This window comes from Pterocles gutturalis, unplaced genomic scaffold (genome assembly GCF_000699245.1).
Source record: "Pterocles gutturalis isolate BGI_N339 unplaced genomic scaffold, ASM69924v1 scaffold13092, whole genome shotgun sequence".
In the NCBI taxonomy this organism is placed as follows: domain Eukaryota; kingdom Metazoa; phylum Chordata; class Aves; order Pterocliformes; family Pteroclidae; genus Pterocles; species Pterocles gutturalis.
Window position 1 is genome coordinate 1 of NW_010110346.1, and position 25,537 is coordinate 25,537.

Consider the following 25,537-nt stretch of genomic DNA (forward strand, 5'->3'; position numbering starts at 1 on the left):
ACATTCTGTGATTCTGTGATTCTGTAACAACCTGCAGAGTCAATCCGTGACTTTGGTGATTCTCCAAACAACAGGCTATATTCCCTCTCTGTCCTCTTGGTAGCATTCGCTCTGTGGCCTGCTATCGTTACTCAGTACAAGGTTGGATGTCCTGCATGATGGGTTGGAAATGCTTTCAAAAATGTTGCTACTACATCTTGGCTGAACAGATGTCCTGGAATGAAATCAAGGACACCAACACAGGGCTGGGTACCCACATAGTACTGATTGATAACAGAAGCAAATAAGGTAAGCGGGAGTCTTCCCATGGGAGTCTTCCAAGCAGATCCTCAAATCAGCCAGTATCTGCTCTCCTGAGGTCTCTGGTTGTGATCCTGGATTTTGCCCTGCTCCCTTCTCACAAGGTCCTGAACTCCAATATCTCATAGACACCAAAGCCAAGCCTGCATCCCAAAACCAGCCCTTCCTCATTTGTAAGCGTGAGATTCAGCAGACCACATCTCCTCATCAGGCCCTCCACCTGTGTCAGGAAGTTATCACCAAGGCACTCCAGAAACATGGATTGCTTGTACTTCACTGCTTGAAACAAAGCTTGGAAACTCCTGCACAAACTGCTAAGCCTGCCAGCTGTCTCTATTAGCTGCACTCTCATACATACTGCTGGGGCTCAGGACTGTGGAACTGGTCTTTAGTCCTTGAAAGTGCAAAGCAAACAGGCACATTGGGAAGAACTTCCTGCGGGATTAGTTTTTCCTGTATTGTCACAGCTGGTAGCACTTTCAGTCATCCCTTGTGGACTGCTTGCCTTTATTTGACTGTTGCAGAAAAGTCTTTCCCTTCAAATCATTCAGAGTTCAAGAAAACTGGAAAGCAGGACTCCCCAGAGAATCCAAGTTGATGGAGAAACTGCCATCAGCCCCTGAGAATGAGTTCACTAGATCCAACAAGTTAATTTCTGAACCTGAGCATGCTTTCTGTTCTTTGTCGGTCCTTGGAACCTCCTCATGCATTTTCCATCCTGCTTCAGGTGGCTGGCTGCTTTTAAAACCAGGCACCTTCAGTGCTCCCAATATGTGATTTGCTGTGTTTCCACCTCTGAAATAGGAGCTGCAACTAATTTATTGTGTGGTAGAATTTTGCTGAAAAGCTAATGAAGTTTTATCTTCCAGCTTCTGTCTTTCATCTTCTCAGATCCTGAGTACCTCTGAGGGAAGTTACATTCTATGTTTTCTTCTGCAACCTTGATTCCTGCAAGACACTCTGTAACTGCAATATTTTCCTTAGTTCCTGTCCCGTTGATCTTGTCTGTATCCATGCCATGCTTGTTGACTCCCGTCTATATGGCAAGGGTCTGTAAAAGTAGATTCAAGGTTCTCCAGTGCCTCTTCTAGGAGTGCACGTTATAACCAAATGCCACTGTCTTCGGTGGTTCAGGGGCCGGAGTCCCTGGCAATTCTGCACTGCCAGGTGCCACCCTGTTGTCCCAGCACACTGATCTGACACATGTATTTGTAAAGTGAAATAACCAAGGATCACTCGTGAAGCTCTTTGTGACAGAATGAGGTACTGAGGCCTGAGGAACAGGTCTTGAACCAAAGTTGACCTCTAGATGAACCCCTCCAACAGAACATCATATAATATTAGTACCTGATCATTAGTAAAGTATGTGTGCTCATTAGCAAATAGCTTAGTAAAAGTATAATCACTAATGAAGATCAAATGTCGTGAAACTATACCCTTCTTTCCCATGTTCAGAGACAGGTTATCAAGGCTGTAGAACCAGATGTCCAGCCTCGGTTGGAATGATGTGGTCAAAGCCAAACAGATAAAGAAACTCCCTGGGTTCTTTCTTGAGCCCTGGCCAGGTTTGGGGGGAATCTAATGGAGAATGAAGGCAGATGTTTCTGCATTTGAAGTGATGTTAGCTTGTTTATTCAATAGCATAAAAGCTGGACCCTCTTGCAGCAACTTTGCAGACCTCACCTACAAGTGGACGCACTGCGTAGGACTTCCCAATTGGCGGGACAGGTTCTCTCAATTCTTGCTGCAACTGGGGCTCCCCAGTGACTACGGATCTGCATGATGGTAATCAGGGCAATTGGCAATGTATCTTATTTAATCACTATGGTTGACCAAATATAGTAATACTTGTTTTCTGTACTATTTTGTCTTTTATTTTACTGCTTTGCACTATATTATCTTATTCTGTTTTGTCCTTACCTATTATTTTATTGTTATTGCTTTAACCATAGGTAAAGATAAGCCAAATTCTTCAACTTGGTGTCTGTGTCCCTTGCACTGACCTCATCTATTGGCAAAACACAGGAGCAGGTAGAAAACAGCTGAGCATCTTTGCTTCCAGAACTGTGGAAAGATGTGCATGAAGACTGAGGTCATTGATACATGCTCTCCCCAAGCGTGCCTTTATGGAACAGGAAAGAAAAAATTCATGCCATTTTGGAGATACAAGATATTTGCAATGGTTCCAGAGCCTTCGAGTTAACCTCTCTCATCACTGGTTCCAGCTGCCTGGCACCAGAACTACTAAGCAGTTCCTGTGCAGAGTTTAGCTACTGTCACCACTTTGAGACTCTTTAGCCTGGAGCAGGACAGAGCTGTTAGTGACCTGAATATTGTGAGGTCCACTGCTGAGAACAGTAGCTTAGTCTGTGATGCTGAAAAGAAAGTAATTTGCTGTCTCTCTGCTTTAGACCCTGTGCAAACACACCATAGTGTTTTCTTGTGAGGGTGCTTGCACAGACCTGCATATTGGTCAAGTGGTGTGGACAGCCAACAACTGATAAAACAAGAATGTGAACATAAACACCTGTGTGAACTGACTACCTGAAACTATTTGAGAGGGCATTTGCCCCAAAACCATTATTGTTGAAGAAGAACATGACCATCAACTGGCTTAACAGTAACCAGGGAATTAGCAAAAGGCTTTTGAAACAGAGAAGAATCAGCCTGGGGGAAAAAAAAAGTTTAGAATAAACAAGAACATTTTCAACAGAGAGAAGAGAGAAAAGTGGGAAGGAAGTGGCATCTGAAATCTGCTTTGACAGTTGCCCTGCAACTTTGCAACCTCTGTCTCTAAGAGAGCATCTTCCCTGTTGGATGCCATGGGTAGCCTGCATTGCTGGCAGTGAGGGGTGCAGCATGTACAGACTCACACCTTCAATGTGCATATGTGACCTTGTGTTTTCTCACTGGCCTATGGGTTAGCAGACTTTAGGAAGTGGCGTGGATACTACATGAATCTACAGCTCCAGCAGGAAGTGTGTGAGAATAGGGGAACCCCTGCTCCCAGCAAAGGGGATGTGTTCTTGCAGCCTGTACTTCATGTGGCAGTGGCTGGAGACAGGAGGTTGCACAAGTAACCATGTGAATGTGCGTATGGGGATTAGTTATGTAAAGATGTTTAGAAATTTGTAGGTGTTTATTAATATTTTGTGACTGGTATTGTACTTTATCTGTTGGATTGCTGATGCTTATTCTGAATATACAGGTCATGGTTTGTCAGTTAATTACATGTCATGAATAAATCTATAAATTGCTTAGATCCGTCTGGATTAGATTTAAACCATGTGAACTGAACACATTTTCCTTCTGACAGTTTTGCACTCTCTGCATTCTCCATACTGATCAGCTGAAGTCATCTCCCCACCCATATGTGCAAAAGTAAGTATACGTTAGAGCAATAACAAATACAATGCATTCTCATTTTGGGGCATCTGTGGTACTCTTCAGTTCCATTCTGCATCATGATGGTTGGGAACTTTTTAAAATGTCACTTGAGAATCTCTCACTGCTCTGTGAATCCAGTTGCTAGTGCCTTCTAGCAGCTCACACCTTCTATGACAATACTAGCAAGCACATGTATGGACCATATTTCCAATGCAACAGAGCTGTTGGATGGTTCGACCCTGCCTGCAGCCTGCTGTGCATGAGAAAACATACTCAGAGGATATTTTCTACACACAATTTAGGCTTGTCCTCATTTTTAACTGGCTTTGTGCCCTGCTCTCTTCAGTCTTCAACTGATGTGCTTGTGCTATTTTGTTAGCTATCTCATTCCTTTCTCAGTGCATCCGTGCACACCTCTTCACAGGGAGAAACCAGCTGATGGAACATGGAAGAGCAAAGGCTGTGTACCCACATCAGTCCATTCAAAGTACAAAGGAGGTCCAGTAGAGGTTATTTAGTGATATCCTTAGAGACACTTTATCCTGCAAGGTTTTGAATCAAGTCGCATTGAGCAGTGCTAAAATCAACGTGCATGGCTGTGCCTTTTGTAGCCGTGACCAAGTAAAACTGTAATGCACAGGGATTCTGGCACTGTGTAGTGATCCCTTCTGACCTCCAACTCCATAATGACAGGTCCCATGAAATCCCTCCACTCAATGCTCCATCCTCTTTTCCTGAGCAATTAGTTAAAAACAGTGTTGGCAAGTTATTCGTTGTGCTCTGGATTAGTGGGCTCAGGCTTCACATGGTGGCTTGTCCAGACTGAGTCAGATATGCTTTCCTGTCGTTTTCTGACTTCCTTTTGCAGGAAATTGTGAGTGGGCTTAGCCCTTTGCTAGCAAATACCAACAGCATTGGCATTTTCACACATACTCACTCACCAGGGAAGAACAAACGCCTAAGAGGTAAGGCCAGTAGTATGTCCTGTAAAACTGCCTGAATATGTGCAAAGGGAGGATGGTTGAGCTGGAATTATACTACTGTTCATCTGTTTTCATTTGTCTCTGTGACTTGCTATGTTGCAATGAGCATCTTGTGAAATGTGCTGTCAGAGAAATTATGGAAATCCCCCCATCTCCATGTGCTGTGGGGAGCACCGAGGATACAGCTTTTTCTGCACACTGAATTACAGACTGTGAAGGCTCCTCACCAGTGTGGGAGCTGCCCTAGTCCAGTCTTCTGTGCAGGAGGAAGGCTGTATTCACGGCCATAATTGGTAATGTGGACTCTCGGTGGAGAAGAGTGATACTGTGGTAGAGATAATGAATCACCGAGGAAGAATCAGTCCTGGAACTGCAGGTAACCACAAAGCCTTCCTTTCTGTCCACCTGTAGAAGAAGGAGGAGGTGGGGGAAGATACAGGGTTGGGATAGATAAAGGGCATGGCTGGGAGAATGACCTTTTTCCCACAGCCAGGGGGAATGAAAGTCCAGGGAGAATATGGTCTGCCATCCCCTTCAGTGTTTTTTCTCTAAACGATGGGACTGAAGAGTGCTGTAGTATCGTAACTAGTATCGTTATCCAGGTAAAACTATCTGCATCAAGCTAAGCCCAGGTCACTGCTTGCATCTCTTCTCTAAGGAGGACCAAGCAAGGGCTCTTCCAAGAGCTTCAAGGTGCCTGTTCTCCCTGAGGAAACAATCTCTTCTGTGTGTCTGCCTCTGCAAACACTGAGCTGGAAGTCACTTCTTTTAATTACTATATGCTATTGCATAAAAGGGCTTGGAAAGAAGCTTTAAAGAGCGACAAAGAGGAGAGAGGTATGGAAAGAGCGTTCAGTGAAAGATGGGGTAATGGAGGGCAACAAGGAAGATGTGTTGGGGAGAAAGGTGGTGTGACAGGACAAAGAAGGGATGAGTGCAGTTTGGAAAGAGTACAGGTAGGGCTTGTGATAACAAGTGAAATAAAAGAGAAGCTTCAGGGCAGCCCCCATGTTGCCCTACTCTGTGGGTCTGACCCACTGCTAATGACTGGCAGCAGGACCCGGTTACAGCAGGACCTGTAGAGCTCCCCAGCCCTTGGAACAATGGTACCAGCAAGTCGTTGGGGTACGGAGACACCTGGGTCATCCTGCCCCTGACTCTGGGATGGGAGATCACCACTCTTGCCTTGTGTTTTTCAGCCCCAGCGGAAGAGAGAAGCTGCTTCTGGCTGAACCCCTGGGTCTTCCTTGTTTCTGTCTTCACCATCAAAACTGCCTTTGTAACCATCTGCCTTGGTGGGTTCCAGGGTCTCTAAATTCCCTTGGCGTGAAGGGAGAAATTGACTGCCTTTTTGTCAGGTGGAAAACCAATATCTTAGCCTCCCTGCCAGCAGGCAAATGCCCTTTGCCAAAACAGCCTGTTCTGCTGTCCCTCTCCCATTTCTGCCCTCTTAGTCAGGAAGTAGGGTCCCATCCACAGTTAAGGTTTTTTCCCAGGCAGGGCCTTCCCACTGCTCCTCTCACTTTCCCACTTGCCTGAATAAAACCAGTACTGGATTAAACCAGTCAGTTTCTCCCCTTCCACCAAGAGCTCAGAAGTCTCTTTAGTGTCAGAGGGCATCAGAGCAGGTTCCCCAACGGCTGGCTGTTGGATGTTGGTTCTCCTGACCTGGTCTCTCTCTCAGAGCTCCCGGTGACAATGCTGCAGCCAAAGAGCCAGTGTGATCTCCTTGGAAGTACTGGTACCAGGCTGCCCATATTTCAGTAGGGTGGGGGTGAATCCATCAAAGTGCTCCAGCCACGTCCCACCCATGCTGCTTGGACCAACTGAAAGGGAAATCCTTTGCTTGTATTGTCCTGGAGTGTCATATTGCTCTGTGATGACTTCTTCTCCTTAACTCCCTTTGGTGAGGCCTCAACACTCAAGTGCTCTACACCTTCTTGATAAGGGTAAAAGTGGTGTGCTAAAGCTGCAATACCTGAGAAGATTAAGAGGGAATATATATTAATATTCCACCTTTATTAAGCTTATCCCATGACTTCTTTTACCCTTTCCTGACCCCATCCTCAAAGGATGTCAAAGCTGGTTTTGTCAGCTGGGAAAATGAGTCTCTCAGCCAAGAGAGGTGAGAGGCGCTCATCCAGTTAATGCTTGTTCAAAGGAAGGAGCGACCAGTAATGGGAGAAATGGCCTGCTGTTCCTCATCTCCTTGTTTGATACAGATTTCAGAGCTTGTTAATGTAACAGAGTCTCTGCGGGTGCTGTAAGCCAGAAAGGGGAGAATAGGACAGGTTGCTCATGAATGAGGAGGAAAGGATGGCAGTAAAACTTTCCTTCTCTTTCCTCTCTTCCCAGTTGTTTTCCTTCATGAAAGCTATGGCCAGTACAAGACTCTGCTTCAGAATTCTACAGAATGGCGCTGTGTCCCCAACTCGTCTGCAGGCAAAAGTGAGTGACGCTAAGAGCTTCATAAGCAACACTAAAAACCTCACCAAAATTTACTCTTGTGTCAGTCAGCCTTTGAAATTGGGAATGTTATTGTCAGCCAGAGCTGGGTTGTTTTAAGGAAGGAAGCTGGAAATTGAGGAAAGAAAATGCTGTATTGCACAATTTCACTTAGGATGTTCTGAAAACATGTCCTGGGCCAGTGGAAGAGGGTGGGTTGTTCCAAACCTACCTTTGTCCACTCTTCCTACTCTTCCCTTTGCAGTGGCCCTCACACAACCCCTCAACTGCTAGTCCAGTTCACTAATCTAGATGAAAGTGCTTCATCCTTTTTCAAGGGCTGGTTCAATCCATCTCCACTCCCTATGCTAGCTCACTGCCTGTTCACACAAGCACCATGGTTAGTGTGAGAGGGACAGAGGTAGGAGTGCTTGGAGGATGTCTTTATGCTGTTTAGAGTAGCTGGGGAGCTGGACTATGATCACAAACAAAGTGGTGGCAATGGCAAGTGCTAGAATATCCTGCAGTGCAAATTCCAAACTCAGTTCAGAGATCCATCCTCACTTGTGCACTGCATTCAGAAACAGGTTGCAGTTTGCACAGAGGCTAACGCCTACACACTGAGTACCTCTGAGCTAGCTGTTCAGAAGCCCTTTACAGTCCATGATAAAAAGGTATTTGAAGGTATAAAATAGGGATGGTCCACCTATTCTTATGGAGGCTATCTATGGAAGGCCAGACAAGCTGTGTCCTACACATGCTCAGTTTGCTGTTCCCTGTAAAAAAAACCTGCCTAGCTCCACAAGGCAAGCATGTCCATCAAACAGCAGACAGACTCTACCAACCAAAGCTCTTAAGAGTTCAGAAGAAATTGTCCAGCATTGTTTAGCCATGTGGGAAACTTTAGCTTTCATTGTGGAATTAGGACTAGATGGAAAAGCTTTGCTGAGTACACGATGGTTACAGGCCATTCTCCAGCAGTACAGTGAAAGATCAGGGAAGGCAGCACAGAGAGAGAGAGTTCCAGGTTCCTTAGACTGCTTGAACTTGATTTTGCATATTTTCTGATGCTCTCTAGTGCCATGGTCTCTCTTTCTACAAAGGTACACCTTGAGTGGACCTAATATATAAGAGCACACGTAGGTTAACACAAGTTTTGCTAGATGTTCCATTCACTGGACTCTACTCCCTCCATTTGATTGCCAAGAATGGGATGTGAGATCCTGTGCTGTAAAGAGAGCTTTTCAAGGGCACAGAGTTATCTGGGTGCACCTTGTAGCATGAATATGATGTGCTTGCTTGCTGTGGGTGGGCTGGAGCATTGACTTGACCAGGGCACTGTCACTGCATGCAGCCCCCTGAAGAGCTCCAGACTGGGAAACCCAAGAAGAAAATCCCTGTGAGGTCTGAGATTCAGAGCAAGAATCTAAGGCAGCACATACAAGGGTTTATTTGTTTGTTGGCTTCATTGGATTAACTTTTCAGCTTGATATATTCTATACGGAGATATATTCAGACTCCAGTACAGACTACAGCTCATAGATGTAGATATATAGACTCAAAGCATGTAGCCTTATGCTTTGAGAGAATATATCTGTTGTTTTTTTGATCTGTCATGTGACTTTCTGGCTATAAGGTGGATCTCTAGGAAAACCTGCCTAGTGTAAGGAACTGCCTGTGGTGGCAGCAAGGCTGCCAAAGCAGTTTACTATACATGTCCGTCAGTGTGCATGAGTTGAGAGCTAAACACTTGGACAACACTTCTCTGATGGAAGTGTTCCCAGAGGAGCGCAAGTTGACTGCTTCCCATCTTGCTGCCTCAGGAAGGGTAAGGCAAAAACTGTGTCTCTCACCAAACAGAGATTGCATGGGCATGGCAGAACAGACAGAGAAAGGGAAAGGCCCTTCTGGCGGGAGCTTTGTGACGGGAGCCTGTCAGGCTGTTGACAGCTTTACTTGTGGAGCACAGGAGAGAGCACTTACCTCTGTCCAGATGATAAATGTGGTTTAAACCCCTCCCCTAACACTGGGACCCTACATTGAGCTCACTAAAATGAAGGACACCACATCTTGTTCAAAAGCAGGATTTTTTTTTCCCTGCACAGAAGAGAGCTGGATATGCTGCCCAAAGGGCTGGAAAAGCTTTCAAGAAAAGTGCTATTACCTGTCGGATGATAAGATGCCCTGGGTTGAGAGTGAGCAGAACTGCACTGGGATGGGCTCCCACCTGGTGGTGATCAACACCGAAGCAGAGCAGGTATGTGCAGGGCTGAGAGAGGGGCACAGCAGCCAGAGACACAGGCCCTGGAGGGGACTCAGAGACCCTCCTTGTCCTTCAGGGGAGGGGGGACGTCCTTCCTGCATCCCTTCAGCACCGGCTTCCCTCTGCCACCAGCCCCACTCCACAGGGACTCCTGCCCCCTCCCTCTGCTGAGTCCTGCACCTCATGGACCTTGTGCTTTTTCCAGGAGTTCCTCTTCAACTTGGCAAAAGGAGTAGTTACTAATGCCTATGAAACAAAATTCTACATAGGCTTAACTGCTTACGAAAATGGGCAATGGCAATGGGTGGATCAGACTCCATATAAGAAGGCAGCCACGTGAGTATCCTGGGGGAGTGAGGAAGGTCCTGTAATTCACACCCCTCACTCCAAGTGACCAATACACTGTGTAAGGCAGGTATGTGTCAGAGTGGGATTTTTGTCTCCAACTTCCGTATAAGAAGTCAGAAAACTTGTCTAGTTTTCTAGTGAAAACTGACTCCTGATGTCTGTTACAGTAACCTTCTGCTTTGTCTTCCACGACTGTTTGAGGTGACTTCACTCCTACTGTCACGCATGCCAATGCATTCCCAACAGAAGAACTTTCTTTTGCAGGTTCTGGAAACCTGGGGAACCCAATTTACTCTTTGCAGAAAAATGTGCTGCAATTCACGTCAAGGGAAATACAGATTCCAGCACTTACAGTAACTGGAATAACATCCTTTGCTTCACAAGTTGCTATCGAATTTGTGAACTGGCAGTCAAATTTGTTTGAGGAAGGAAACTCCACTTTGGATGAAGGAGTATCCTTTCAGAAAGGGTAGCTCATGAAAGAACTCATGAGAAGCTGGCCTGAGTCCACACAAATGCTTTTTCTTACAGTATAGGATGAGCAAGCCTGCTACAGAATCCCAGCTCTGAAGGACCTCTGTTCCCAGCCTGTGACCCTGCATCCCTTTCCAAGCTGGATAGCAGTCCAGGATGAAAACACTCAGTCTGATGTCAAGGACCTCCTATACCCCTTTTCACTCTCCTCCTTCACAGATGGATGCCCTGATCCTCCACTACTTTCCTTGACTCCTTGTCCAGTTGCTATCTCAATGATGTGGAAAAGGCCCTCTCTGTTTCATGGATGGATACTGGTGCTACAAATCACTGGAGCAGAATTAGAAAGAAGAGCATTCAGTGAAGTGTGCTTGGCTCATCCCTGAAGGGAACAATTATTCATGGCTTATCTTTAATGTTTCCTTCTTCTTTCAGCACATTCTGTGTTGATAAAGTAAAAAAAACCATATCAATAACCGTTAATTCTGCTCTTTGCATGAGGCTGTCTTCTGAATGACAAGTCCCAGGCCCCTGCCACCCCAGCCTCCCTTCATGGAGGTTTTAATTTTTAAGTGTGTTTGGCACTTGCAGGTGACAATATTACTGTGAGTGTGCTGGACTGTCCAGGAGCAGGGACAACCTAGAGTTCATGTGCAGAGCATGTGAAAAAGGTTGTGAACACTTTTGGAGCACCACATGTGAGGGAAGCAGCAGAGCTGGCTATGTAGTTGTCAACGCCAACAACTGGTTACCCAGGATGTAGCAGAAAGGATATAGATTTTGGAGATCCTGCTGAGACATGCGGCAGGATTAAGCATGGCAGTGAAGAGGAGAGAAAGCAGTCAAATATTACATGAGAGATAGAAGCCAGAGTCTCCCCAGGAGGGATTTATAATGTGAGAAAAAGGTAGAAGACCCCTATCAGAAGCATCACTGCAAATCAGACACACAGAAGTCTTGAGCAAGTGGTCTCCTTCCCCAAATTCCCCAAACCTCTGTCTGTATATTCCTCCCCTTTCATCAATGATATCCATACTGTTTGAAGAGCTGGGAGTTTCCCGTTTGGAACTAAAAATACACCCTGAAAAATCAGTTCTGGAGTGATTATTTTTTTTATTCATAAAAAAAATCTGAGCACAAATTTGTGTCATTTCCACACGAAGGTATTTGACAGGTTTCTGTTTTAACCACTGGACCCAAAGCTTGGCGGTTGCAAGGTCTTGACCTCCTATTTTCTAAAGCTGCTGGGATCTTTTCACAAAAGAGAAATCTTTGTTGTCCTGTCAAACATGAGAGCAAACAAAAACATTGCAATGGACTTCTCTTTTTTATTTTCCCCAACTCAGTTCTGGGAACCACAGCAGCAGAGTTTTGAGGCAGGAAAAAAGGGGAAGATAAGACACATAGTGAGTGACTAATGTTTTACAGGAGGTTTTAGAGGCAGCTGCAGTTCTGCCAGATGGAAGATGGTATGGGACAGAGCAATACACACCAGAAGACTGGCTTGCAGGAAAATGTAACTTGCTAGAAACAGCCTCCATGTCCCAAATTTGGAACTAAAGTTTTTTTTTGAGATGTCCTGACAAAAGAGGGATCTTGGGAGTTGATACTGGGTTTGCCTACAGAATTGCTGAAGAGAAGTTCCTGATTCCATCTTTCTGCAAACACACACACACACACATGCATACACAAGTACAACCCTATTCTTTTACATTAGTTGTACAATACAGCAAATGAAGGTAGACAGAAGAATTGGTCCCCGTCCCTGCTTTGTGCAGCCACTGTTGAAGGTTAAGTGGTGAAACTCTGTGCAAGAGTTTCAGCCAGGTCTATGAGTAAAGCCACTGCCCTTGACTAACCCACCCTGACAGCAGCCCTCAGGGCTTAGGCAGGGATGGACTCTGCACACAGTAGGTGTTTGCACAGATGTAGAATAATGCAAAAACCTTCCTTTTAATGTATTCCTCTTTGATATGGATTTATCTGAAAGAGGTACCTTTCTCCAACATATGACAAACAGGCATTATGCCTCAAGTCTGTCTTAGTTCAGGAGGCAGCAGATGTCACAGCAAGAGGCAGAGGTAAAGATATACAGTCAGATATAGCACTTTCAGAAAGCTTCAGAAGGACAAACTCTGCACATTGAACCAGGAAGTTGGGTGGAAAGGACAAAAAGTTTATCAGATTAGCACACTTCATTATGGCATCTGCAGTCCATGTTTTCAGGTGGATATCCTGGCCACATCCTAGCAGCCTGTCAGAAAAAGACCAGGATGCTCACCACTCCTTTGCGCATTAACTTTTCCGTGGGAAAGGAATTCAGGTCTGAGGATAGGGAAGGAGCTACAGTGACATTCACTTCTGAGGATACTTACCCTGAAGACACGGTCTGACTGCAGCAAAAAAATCCTGTCGTGGTTCAAACTTGCACTAGCTTCTGTGATGCCCGGTCTTTGAGATGTTATCTTTAGCTAGAAAAACATCAGAAGAGCCATAGTGGAAGGACAGCCTGGGAATATACCTCATTCCCCTGCATATTTCTTTTTCTGCAGAGGAAAGCACAATCACTTCTCCCCACTCTCTCAATCCTACTCTGCAAGTCTTAGAAATTTCCCAGTGGGAATCTTGTTGTGGGGGAGGTGGTGGTGTGCCCTGCTGTTTTAGTCCCACCTGCTCAGATAGCAGCCCAGATAGAAAGAGATGTTGGTTTCTCTTCTTCTGCTGGCAAGCACTCTGTCCATTGACAGCATCACCAGCAAGAGATGGAAAGAAAATGCCAGGCATTACTGGCGAGAGAGAGAAAAGCAAGAGTGGGAAAGAAACAGTACTGCATTCTGTTTTCAGAAAACCTCTGATAAAAAATGTGTATCCTGTGTGAGCTGGAATATTTCTGCAGGTGCAGATATTAAAGAAGACATTGTGTCTATGGATGGCACTAGGTAGGAGAAGGCAGGAATGGTGCAGGTACCAACATCTTAGCTCATAGCATCACATGGAAGGGAGTGGTGGTACAGGGTCTACCGCAGTAACAGTGTATTTACCCTCTTTAAAAATTCCCTGCTGACTTGGAGAGCATTGGCATATGCTCTCTTACCTTCCTTCTCCCTTGCTCAGAGGAGTGATCTCAAAACCTCTGGGAGATCACAGCAGTTAGTACTGACATCAGCTGGGCAGTAAACACGCAAAGCAGTCAGTGTTCATTCTTTGGGTGAGACTTGTTAACTACATCCGTACCTGGGCATGCTGCTCTCTTTATGTTTAGTTCTGACAGCTGATTCTTCTTTATAGGATACATCTGTCTCTAATAAACAAATATTTTTGCCAAGCCAAGTAAAGAAATAAAGTGAAATGTATGTGTTTTTCATGACAGCCACTGTCTTTTTTTTTAAGGATTTTTCTATTAAAATTTCCTCCGAGGGCCTCTGATCTTTTTTTAGACAAAGAAGGGATTTCTCCCTTACTCTTTCTCACTGTTTCTTTTTATCCCACCTCAAATTCTTCCATGTTCTCTTACAACATTTATTCCTCCACTTCTTTATGTTTCCTTGCACTCCTGCTGTCTCTCATACTGTTTTCCCTTTTGTTCTTTTTTTTTTTCTTTTTAATTAGGTTTCCTTTTACCTTTTCTTGCTAGACCACAGATGAGGAGTGTACAATGTTGTTTTGGGAAATAAAAGAGAGAAATGGCATTTTAAAAAGTTCTGACACTGGAAACACATCTGTTCTGGCTTTTAAAAGAAAAGAGGAAAGAAGAGATTATTGAATACATGAAACTTGTTATTCCTAGATACACTGGTAATGAGAAGTAACACTTGGCCAAAAACTTTATTCTGTAGTGATTTGCTTTGATGGTACATGGAATTTAACCATTTTTCCTTTTCTCCAAACCACTCTTACAGCTGTTAGAGGCCTGGGTAGGTCCCCACAGAATCAGTTACTAGATAAACCCTTAGCAGCAGTCAGAAGGCAGTTCCTGCCCCAAAGAACTCACAGTTTAAATGCAACAGAAAAAGTAAAAGTTATTAAAAATAACAGACAATTGAACTGAAACTACTATTTCTGAGCTGCAAGTTAGGATGCATAAGGGAACCACTCTCCTGTGAAAGGGCTTGCATTAGGTAGGATGAGCTTCCTACCAAACTGGAGTTGCTACACCAGGAACCATGATTTGTACCATGATGCAGTATGTTGGATGTCCACACAATGGTGGGCAGCAGTGCCCAGCAGGAAAAAAAAAACCCCTTTGCATTAGTCTGGTTTTGCTGTACAAAAGAGTTCTTACTGTGCATCCCCAAACAGAACATCCCTGCTGTGTCCCTTTCTGGGTAGATTGAATTGAATAGTGAGTTGATTTGGAACCACCTGTTGGGTGAAAAATTCTCCTTGTACAGTAGCTGTGTGACCTCACATGTGGCATGGAATGAAGTAGAAGGACTAGAGTAGTAAAAGCTTTAAGTCACAATGTTTGCATTGCAACCAAAGACAGTGGAGAAGAGAGAGACAAGGGGCAGTATGCTGCTGATGCACTTGAAATTTCTTGCAGGGGGATCGTTATAACTCTGATTATGATACTGTTTTCAGAATTTCCCATTTCCACTCTGGCATCTCATTCCCACCTCCGTTCTGTGGTTAGCTATCCCATCCCTGATGCTGATACAAGTGTCTGCTGTGCTGTCTTGTGTCTTGGATGATGACGATGATGATAATGATGATTATGATAATAATAATAATAATAAAAATCTGTGTCTAAGACCACTGCTCTTTTATCTTTCTTTTTTTTTAATGGAGAAGAAAAATAATCCTCATTCTTCTCACAAATCACTTTCACGAAACACTAAAATCACACCAAACAATGACTGTCGTGGGAGAGGGGGCAACCAGCTGGTAAGAATGGTGGGAAGAAGCCTCCCCTCTTGAGCATTCTCTGCTTGGGCAGGAAATTATCTTGCAGCATTGCCACTGATCTGCTGAAAAGAGCACAGACAGGGCTAAACAGGTCTGGCCACAGTTTTACAGGAGAATAAAAGAAACCAGAAGAAAGGCTGAGATGCTGAGCCCAACATAAACAGATCAATCAGCAGGTGAAGAGTTTTGCACTTTGACAGCTGCAAACTTGCTTGTTTCCAGTTTCTGACAGTGTTATCTCAGGATCTGACCTTCCTCTTTAGATTGCAAGCTTGAGACATAGTTGGTCCAAGAGATTATAGTCAAGAGAGTATCAATCAATCAACACACTGCTAAGAAAATACTAAATCAATTAAATGACCAACAAATTAATTAACACTTCTGTTATCAATTTACATCTCTGATTTCTCACAGCTACTTGCAACTATGCAGTTAGGGTTTATCTCTACATACAACTAGTATAGAGTTTCATTTCTAATGCTCTTTTCTCTATTGTCCCACATCACTTAGTTTTAGGATGGAATCCTATCCCACCTTATTCCACCTTCCTACATCTACTCTGCCAGACATAAACCTGACAGAGAGGCCAGTGGGTTGTCAAAGGGGAATCCCTACAATGTTCTTCTGGATTTGAGTCCTGGGGGCAGGCTCACTACAGGCTGTAGGGGTCCATATTCCTGCCATTGGAAGACCTGCAATCCTTTTTTCTTTGATTTTACACTTTTTTCTACTTTTTTCCATTTCTGTAGCAAATTTTTTGCCACCTCTGTAACAATCTTCCTCTACCCAGTCCCCTCCCAAGTAAAATGCCTGCATCTAATTACTCTTTCCTCACTGATCTCAGTTTTGCTACATCTATACCCAAATTTGGTATTCTGAAAACATTTCCTAAGCAATCTTGTGTAAGGTATTAGTAGTAAGCCCGGTACTGTTGGCCTTGCAAGGTTCTTGCTATCCAAGAGATCCCCAAACCCCACTTTCAGTTGTCCAGTTCATGCTGGTTGCCCATTGTTTACCTCACCTGTTGTCTAAGACAAATCCTGTCTCACATTGTAAGGGTCTCCCACAAAGCAGAGACATTTCTACCCTTCTCTCATTTCAGCAATTGATCTCTGCCATACCTCTGTACACCCTGGACCTCCACACAGCCCATGTTGTCCCACATTGACTGGTTCAGAATGAGATGGCTTTTCTCCAGGCATGAAGGAGCTGGAGAGGAAAAGAGACAGGAATAAGCTAAGATCTGCCCTAGCAGGTAAGGAGGAAATGTTTGAAGTTATTGGTTTTGCAAACCAACTTGGATTCTGAGCTCAGGTGCCAAAGGCCATTGTGTGGTATCTAGCAAGGACCAGCCAAAGAACCAGTACCAAACATAGCAGCAGTATCAGACTACTGTGTAAAGACTATGTGAATTAAGCATACTTATTTCTCTAGAAGGGAACCTCTTGATCACACAGACAACTGATACTCAATCATATATCTCATAGGAGCCATGAAGGTCTGGTCTGAGTGGACTTTGGCTGAGGAATCCTGAGGACGGGGAAGCATAGTGCCAAAGCAATGCAGTTGCTTTGGAAGATCATTGCTGTACACGGTGCTTTCTTAGCTACAGTTTCTGTACTGTGAGAGTGCAATATGAAGCTGTCCTACTATTTGGTACCTTTGATGAAATCATAGAGCACTTTAGGTGGGTTTGCACATCTGGAGTTCTTTAGTCCTACCCACTACTAGAAGCAGGGCTTTCTTCAAGGATATATGAAGTTGCTTAGGTCCTTTTCCTGTTGAGTTTGGACAGTCTTAAGGATGGAGATCCCACAGTCTCTCTGGCCATGTGTCCTAGTACCATACCACTCTCAGAGAAGAATTTGTTTCTTGTACCTGATCCAACTTTCCCTTGCAGCAATGCAAGAAACTGCTTTTGCTGCTCTTCAGCATACCAGCTTGGTGGAATGCAAGGGAATGTACGGCTTAATGAGCTTATGGAGAAGGAACACCCACAGCCTGTGCCTTCTCAATTCCCTTTACATTGAACCATCAATACATATTTCCACAGTGTCGAAATCTGTTCACTGTTTCACAAAAGAGGAAATAAATTTTAAAAAATCTCTTCCTCTCTCCACCCCAAGCAGATGTGGGAGAAATCCTCTGCAAATGGCTACTTTCAGTTCAAGGGTCCTTTTCATCCACCTCAGAAAATCAGTTATTTGAGACTTCTGTGGTGTCAGTTGCTCAGTGGCTCCAAACTAGAACCACTGAATAAAGCCGTTTCCAGCTGTGGGCAATTATAGAGCTCAAAGAAATGACCTGAGATACAACTAAATGTAATTTCCAACCTAAAATGAAATGGTTGTATCCTTACAGCTCTTCCAACAGGGACTGAGAGCCTCTGGGGGTAAAAAGGGTATATTTCTTGACTGGGAAAGGAAAAGGGTGTACAGGGCAGGAGTGGGGGCACTGTCAGAGCTACATGAGGGTAGCTTTGACTACTGGTCATCTGCAAGGCAGAGGTTTCTTGGATCACAAAAAAGGAAGGCCGTGTTTGCAAGGGCCTTTGGCCAAAGGGCTGGCCTGCCTTCCTCCTGAGTTGGACCAGGATCTGCAGGGAGGGAAACATCCTTCTCCCACCAGAGGACAGAGACAAGGGCTTCTGTCTGTGACCTCCACCCCTGCACAGCTACCAGGAAAAGTACCAACCAGCCCGGGGCCGTAAGTCTGTGCCATGGGAGTGTAAGAGGCCAGTCACAGCAGGCTGCTGGTGGAGTTCAGGTGGTTGCTGGGACTGCTGGGCAGTTGTGCTGCAACGACCTCCAACGCAGAAAACTTCTCCCACAGCTCATGGACCTGAGGAGACAGCTTTTCAAAGCTGCAGCATCAAAAAGCTGCTGTTTCACATCACCAGGTTACCCCAAAGCAGTCTCACCTCCTCAGGAGAAATTTTTGTTATTCTTCTGCCCAGAAAGGTGAACCTATCCCGCACATAAATATGCACAGCAATCACAAGCTTGCATGGTCAGGTCCTGCATGACTACACCTGTAGCAGACACATTGGCCTTGGAGAGTTTATGCTCTGGAGTGTGCCGTGCCCATGGATCAGCTACCCACAGGGTTAGGCTGGCTGAGAGACACTGTGAGTCCTTTTGCACGTGACAAACTGAGACACAATTTAACCTGGATGAGAGCAAGGCAGGCTGGACAAAGTTCCTGAGCAGAGGCTATGAGGCTGGCCTTTGCTTCCCTGTTGACATTTTTCAGATTCATTATAAGATACTAGAAACTACCACTGTCCCCAGCTGGAAACAGGTACATCTCCACTGAGACAGAGATGTACAATTAACAGAAGTTTGACCCTTCATTGCCCAAAAGCTGAATCTTTGCTTTCACAGAAGGTTTGCACACAAGAGGAGCTGCTTCCTCATTCCTGTTTGGACAAACCTGTTAGATCCACAGCATTAAGAGAGAAGCTGCAAAGTTTAGCAGTATTGGTCTCATTTGCCCTGTATCACTTCTCAAGAAAATCTGTGTCCAAGAACATGCTCTTCCAGAGCATGTCTGAATACTCATAAGAAGTCTTTACACGGTAGATTGTCCGCTCTACACTGCCACATCTTAAATGTTTGAAATTTATTTAAAGAATAATGCTTGTTTCTTGTTTTCAGGATGGTGAACAAGGCCACCTCAGCCTCTCCTCTTCTAGCATAAAAAGAGCCATGGGTTTCCCCAAGTCCTCTTTTATCAGATTCCCTCAAGAGAGGTAGGGTGGTCTCTCTCGCTGTAGGTCCACATCCAGGAGATCCACTACATCCTTCACAGATGTGCCACAAATGTGACAGGCTCTCAAGGAAAAGAAGGCAATTCCTGTTTCAATTCTGCTATGTTATTCCTTTCACAAACAGAAGAAATCCCTCCTGTCTGTATGATTAAGGATCTCTGGGTACCAGCCTCTGCAAGAGAGAAATGTCCTTGCATCAGAAGGGAATTATTATGAACATGATATTGCAAAGCTGGAGATGGAGCTGGAGGGGCGGGAAGAGTCTCCAAATCACACAGAAAGTTTTCTCTTCTTTGACCTGAGAGGAGTTTCTCCCAACACAGTCTTTGCTGTTGCAGCAGAAAGACTTTATTCCAAGTAAAGAGAATGATCTCTTTCACACATGCATCAGCATTCAGCTGCACACATGACTGACATCATCTTCAGCCCTGCTTATCCTTGGTGTGCTCTGACAAATTATTTCCATGATGGAGCATACACACATTGCAATGTGTCATGCCCTGTGGCTTTAGTCTTCTGCCTTCTCCACACCTAGACTGATGCAGAAGTTTACTTCTTTGCTGCCTGTGACAAGTAGATAGAGACAAACAGAAGAGGAAATCTTGCTAAAACATAAAATTGTCTTCAGCAGAGGCAGGGCTTGAGCAGACAAGAGTCTCTGTGAGCTGACCACAGGGTTGAGAGCAGAGGCAGCCCAAACAGAGAGGGTCTAACTCAGCAGCAAGATGAGAGGTGCCAGAATTGCTGAGCTCTTTAATTACCCTCTCAGCACCTGTACAGAGGGGTGGGAGTTCTTGTTCCCATTGCTGGGACATTACATCAGACAATACACAGGAGCAGCTGACTTAAAAGACCAGATCCTGCCTCACCCAATGTGTGGAGGACAAGCACAGCATAAGCACTAATGATTTCCATGGGATATCCCCTAGTCCCTGGGAACCACACAGGATCATTTCCTCCCTGTGTCTAAGGATTTTCCAACTTGTGTTTAGGCATTGGCTGAGCCTGGGGTAAAATACAGGTTATGAAAAGTTCTTCCCAATACATTTAGCAGCTCTAGCTACATCAACAACCTGATTATTGTGGATCTAACCACTTATGTGGAAATCTGTGCCTGGAGAAAAACAGTAGTATCTCAGTGTAATCACACTCACCCTGCCACTATTTCTCCACTCCCTAACTTGAAATTCAGCCTGTTGTTTTTCTTTGTCCCTATGTCCTCAATGGCTTGATGGCTTGGCATCCAAGAGGAGACCAGTGACAAGCGGTGTTCTGCAGGAGTTGGTATTGGGACTGGTGTTGTTTAACATCTTTGTGGGAGACATGGACAGTGGGATTGAGTGCACCCTCAGCAAGTTTGCAGATGACACCAAGCTGTGTCGTGCAGTGGAAACACTGGAGGGAAGGGATGCCATCCAGAGGGACCTTGACAGGCTGGAGAGGTGGGCCCATGCAAACCTCATGAAGTTCAACAAGGTCAAGTGCAAGGTCCTGCACCTGGGTCAAGGCAATCCCAGGCACAAATACAGGCTGGGGAGAGAAAGGATTGAGAGCAGCCCTGAAGAAAAGGACTTGCGGGTGCTCATTGATGAGAAGCTGAACGTGATCCAGCAATGCGCACTTGCAGCCCAGAAAGCAAACCGTGTCCTGGGCTGCATCAAAAGAAGCATGACCATCAGATCGAGGGAGGTGATTCTCCCCCTCTACTCTGATTTTGTGAGACCCCACCTGGCGTACTGCATTCAGCTTTGGGGCCGCCAACATAAAAAAGACATGGACCTGTTAGAGCAAGTTCAGAGGAGGGCCTTGAAGATGGTCAGAGGGCTGGAGCACCTCCCATACGAGGACAGGCTGAGAGTGTTGGGGTTGTTTAGCCTGGAGAAGGCTCCAAGGAGACCTTATAGTGGCCTTACAGTACCTAAAGGGGACCTACAGGAGAGATGGGGAAGCTCTCTTTATCACGGAGTGTAGTGATAGAACAAGAGGTAATTGTTTTAAACTGAAAGAGGGTAGATTTAGATTAGATATTAGGAAGAAATTTTTTACTGTGAGTGGTGAGGCACTGGAATAAGTTGCCCAAAGAAGTGAATGCCCCATCCCTGGAGGTGTTCAAGGCCAGGTTGGATGAGGCTTTGAGTAACCTGGTCTAGTGGAAGGTGTCCCTGCCCACGGCAGGGGGGTTGGAACTAGATGATCTTTAAGGTCCCTTCAAACCCAAACCATTCTATGATTCTATGTCTTACCTCATAGCTGACTCTCCCTGTTTTTAAGAACAACAATTATGAGTGCAGGGCATATAGGAAAAAAGTTAGCCACCTGACTAACATAGGAGGTATTTAGAAGAGGCAATCTATATCATTCCTGGTAAGCAACTTTTGCCATCAGCTATCTTACAGACACAGTCTTCCGTTCTAAGGTACTTCAGCAAAGCTTTGTGCTCTTTGCAGCTTTGATGTCCGTACAGAAGAAATGGAAGAGGACAAGGAGAGGAAATGGAAAATGGGAAATAATTCTATGAATTTCTGTATTTAACCCAATGTCCTCTGGCAATGTGACTTGCAAAAGTGACTTGCAAAAGTCACTTACCTCAGCAGGACCCTTGCTGGTTCATCATCCCTTCTTTGCATGCTGGCTTTTGGGAAGCCATTCTACTGTGTGACACTGTTTACCTGGTCAAAGAAGGAAGGGAAATTGAGGGTAGTACAGGCCAGGTTGAGATGAGTGCGCTGTGGGACAGATTAACATTGTCCATTCCCCCTGCCTAACTGAGTGGCTGATGTGGAGGCCATATAGTGTGGCTGCACCCCAGGGCCAAAACATTAAGAGTAATTTCTGAAATTGCGAGATGGTTTTGCAGTTCTGTAAATCAAGAAGTTGTGGTTTCCTGTTTCCAGAGTGCTGTGGGTTTTGCTCCTGGAGTGCTGAGGTTTCCAGCCATTCCTCCACAGCTACTGAACTCACCAAAGAGTTATTAAATCAAGTGAAAGCAGTGGATTAAAACTGTCCAAGTAAAAAACACTATTGCACTGCTAATGGGAGTGTATCTCCACTGCTCTGGGCAGTTCCAAATAACGGAGTTATTGATGACAAGCATCTGTGATTTCTGCACAAACATTCAAATACCCTACAACAAAACAAACGTAAATCCATGAGGGAGCCTCTGCTTATGCCAAAACAATGCCTGTATTGTAGCTGCAATCCCATTCTGTCTGAACACCTATCCATGCCTGTGAACTAGGCTAGCAGTTCGGACAGTTCTGGCAGGAAGCAGGAGGAGGGACACAGCACATATTGCTTCAGCAAGGCAGCCTGTGCAGTTCTAGCTTTCCTGCAACTGACACGTAGCAAGGCAACCACAGAGCTGCCATTGTAATTTATTTTTCTTCTGGCACAGCCATATGAGCAGAATATCCTGTGTGTCTGCTAAGCATACGGGTTGAGTGGTGGTAGAACACTGCTGGCTCCATGCAGGTGCAACAGCGCTGGCACATTGTAGAGCACAGGGGAGCTAGATCTTCAGACATCCTGGTGGGGCCACAGGACAGCTGCACTATTAATGCCCATCTACCAAAGTCGTACAGAGTTGAGGGGCTAACCTTCTGCTGTGGTTCCTTTTTGGATCTCCTAGACAGACTCAAGGTAAGTGGGAAGTTCCTTGAAAGAGGTCTTTGGACAGAAGGGGTTGGATCATCTCTCTGTTGGGGCCACCTCTGCCTCAGTGGACAGTTCTCTGCTCCAGGGAATGGAGGGCCCCATCTGTCAACCTGATACATCATCTAGACAGGTTTGCTGTTTGCCAGGGACTTGCGTTTGTGATGTTGTAGAAAGATTGCCAACACTTATCCAGCCTTCAGACTATTACTCCCTGTCGCTCTTCTGTGTGGACAACAAGGATACTACTAGGAGAGATCTGGACCATATCAAGCAGGACTACATAGCTTGGGGTGGGGGGCAAGGGTCAAGGGCATGGGAAGCCAAGTCGTGTTCTCCTTGATCCTGACAGTGAGGGGGAAGGGCCTGAGGAGAAGGGGGCAGATCCTGTGCGTCAACAACTAGCTGTGAAGCTGGTGTTCATTATGATCCCAGTTAGAAAAGCACTCAGACTCTGTAAAGTACCAGTTAAAATACTATTTTCCAGAGATAACACAGTAAAGAAAGAGCGTATAGTACAGATAAGATTAAGTCTCTTTGGGTGCTGGGAACCCTGCACTGTGCAGCACTGAATGGGTCTACGATCAGGTCACAGGATGCTGAGCAGATCCTGTCTCTGCAAGGGCCACCCCATTTTGCTCCTCTGACCTCTTATAGGATTTCATTACAAGGACAACAATCGTATTCATCATTTCTTCTGTCCAACAAAAGGATGAGACTTTGAGCAATCTGACCTAGTGGAAGATATCGCTGCCCATGGCAGGGGGGTTATAACTAGATGATCTTTAAGGTGCCTTCCAACCCAAAGCATTCTGTGATCCTCTGATGTTCACATGGGTACTCCTTGCTGAGGACTTAGATGTAGGCAAGTGCAATTGCTGGTACCAAGTGGGAGCTGCCTGCAGGCCGCTGTTACAATCAACCAGATAAGTTTATCTTGTGGACAAGAGATAAGAGAAGCGTAACAGCCTGAAGGCCACATTGTACACACATCACAGAGCAGCACAGCACAGACCTGCGCCTGCTCAGGTTAACTGTTAATGTGGGTCACTAATTCCTCAATGGTAGGATCACTACACCTGGCAAGAGGGTTTTGGTTTCTATGACCATGGGACCCTCCTTGAGGATTGACAGCTGCTTGGAGGAGATGGCATCCACCTGACTCTTGACCAAGAGGCTGGCCAAGCTGTTAAGAAGAGGGTGGTGATCAGTGGGCCCAGAGGGTGGTGATCAGTGGCGCGAAGTCTAGTTGGAGGCCCATAACTTGCTCTGTATCCCAGGTGTCTAAACTGGATCGAGTCCCATTTAACAACTTCATTAATGACCTGGATGATGGGGCAGAGTGTACCCTCACCAATTTTCTGATAACAAAATTGGGAGGTGACGTTGATACTCCAGAGGATCATGCTGCCATCCAGAGGGACCTTGACAGGTTGGAGAAATGGTCTGACAGGAACTTTTTATCAGGTAGTGTAGCAACAGGAGAAGGGGTAATGACTTTAAGCTGAAAGAGGGTAGATTTAGACTAGCTATTAGGAGGAAGTTTTTTACTGTGAGGGTGGTGAGGTACTGGAACAGGTTGCCCAAACCTTCCCTGGAGGTGTTCAAGGCCAGGCTGGATGAGGCTTTGAGCAACCTGGGCTAGTGGAAGGTGTCCCTGGCCATGGCCGGGGGGTTGGAACTAGATGATCTTCTGTCCCTTCCCCCCCCAGCCATTCTATTATTCGATGATTCTATGAACCTCATGAAATTCAACAAGGGGAAGAGCAAAGCCCTGTACCTGGGCAGGAATAATACCATGTACCAGTACATGCTAAGGGCCACCCAGCTGGAAAGCAGCTTGGCAGAAAAGGACCTGCAGACCTGCACCAACTTGAACGTGAGCCAACAATGTGCTGCAAAGAAGTCTAATGGTATCCTGGGATGCATTAGAGGCTAAAGGTATCCTGGGACGCATTAGAGGAGTGTTGCCAGGATGTCAGGGGAGGTGATCCTTCCCCTCTGACCAGCACTGGTAAGGCCACATCTGGAGTACTGTGTCCAGTGATGGGCTCCTCAGTACAAGAAAGACCTGGGCATAGTGGAGAGTGTCCAACAAAGGGCCTCAAAGATGATGAAGGCATTGGAGCACCTCTCTTGCAAGGAAAAGTTGAGAGAGGTGGTTCTGTTCAGCCTGGAGAAGAGAAGGCTTGGGGGGATCTTATCAATGTGTATAAGTACCTGAAGGGATGGTAGAAAGAAGAGGGAGCCAAGCTCTTTCCAGTAATGTCCAGTGACAGGACAAGAGACAATGAGCACAAACTGACCCACAGGAGTTTCCCCCTGAATATCAGGAAACACCTTTTTACTCTGAGGATGTCCAAGCACTTCTTCAGGTTGCCCAGAGAGGTTGTGATGTCTTCATCCCTGGAGACGTTTGAAAGCTGTCTGGACATGATCCTGGTCAACTGGCCCTGGTTGAGCAGGGGGCTTGACAGGATGACCTCTGGAGATCTCTTCCAACCTCAACCATTCTGTGATTCTGTAAAGACTTTAAACCAGGAATTACAGAGGAGAAGGAGGGTGACCAGCAATCATCTTAGATCAGGAAGTGGTGGATGGGGTTTTCCAAGCAAAGGGTCTGGGGTGATGTGAACAGAAATAACCATAATCAACCAAACAAGACTGAATTGGCATTCCCACAAGCACATGTATGTAGTGCCCATGGGACAGATTAAGGGGGAAAGATTTCATACCCTTTCTGGGAAATCAGCATGCTGGGGTGCCACTGTGATGTACCAGTGCACCAATGCGTGCAGCACAGGGAACAAACAGGAGGAATTAGAAGTCTGTATGCAGTTACAAGGCTACAGTCTCATTGGGGTCACAGAAACATGGTGGGATAGCTCATGGAACTGAAATGCTGAAATGAGGAGCTGCAAGCTCTTTAGGAAGGACAAATCAGGAAGGCAAGGAGAGTGAAGAACACTTTTATGCAAGAGAGCAGCAGGGATGCATGGAGCTCCACCTGCC

The 25,537-nt window shown here is 45.5% G+C and overlaps 1 protein-coding gene across 1 annotated transcript; it reads left to right on the forward strand.

The window, feature by feature from the left end:
- The first annotated feature begins 5,009 nt into the window (after positions 1 to 5,009).
- On the forward strand, positions 5,010 to 10,150 carry LOC104461671 (C-type lectin domain family 4 member E-like). The gene is made up of 6 exons (XM_010073335.1): positions 5,010 to 5,046; positions 5,870 to 5,965; positions 7,026 to 7,118; positions 9,221 to 9,372; positions 9,584 to 9,714; positions 9,991 to 10,150. Exons 1-6 carry the CDS (start codon positions 5,010 to 5,012, stop codon positions 10,148 to 10,150), a joined length of 669 nt encoding a protein of 222 aa, XP_010071637.1.
- Positions 10,151 to 25,537: the final 15,387 nt, after the last annotated feature.

Excerpts from the sequence above, each read along its gene's own strand:
- LOC104461671 (XM_010073335.1), top strand. The coding sequence starts at position 5,010 with ATGAATCACCGAGGAAGAATCAGTCCTGGAACTGCAG. Across the intron at positions 7,119-9,220 it reads CAACTCGTCTGCAGGCAAAA|AAGAGAGCTGGATATGCTGC; the intron begins GTGAGTGACGCT and ends TTCCCTGCACAG. Across the intron at positions 9,715-9,990 it reads CCATATAAGAAGGCAGCCAC|GTTCTGGAAACCTGGGGAAC; the intron begins GTGAGTATCCTG and ends TTTCTTTTGCAG.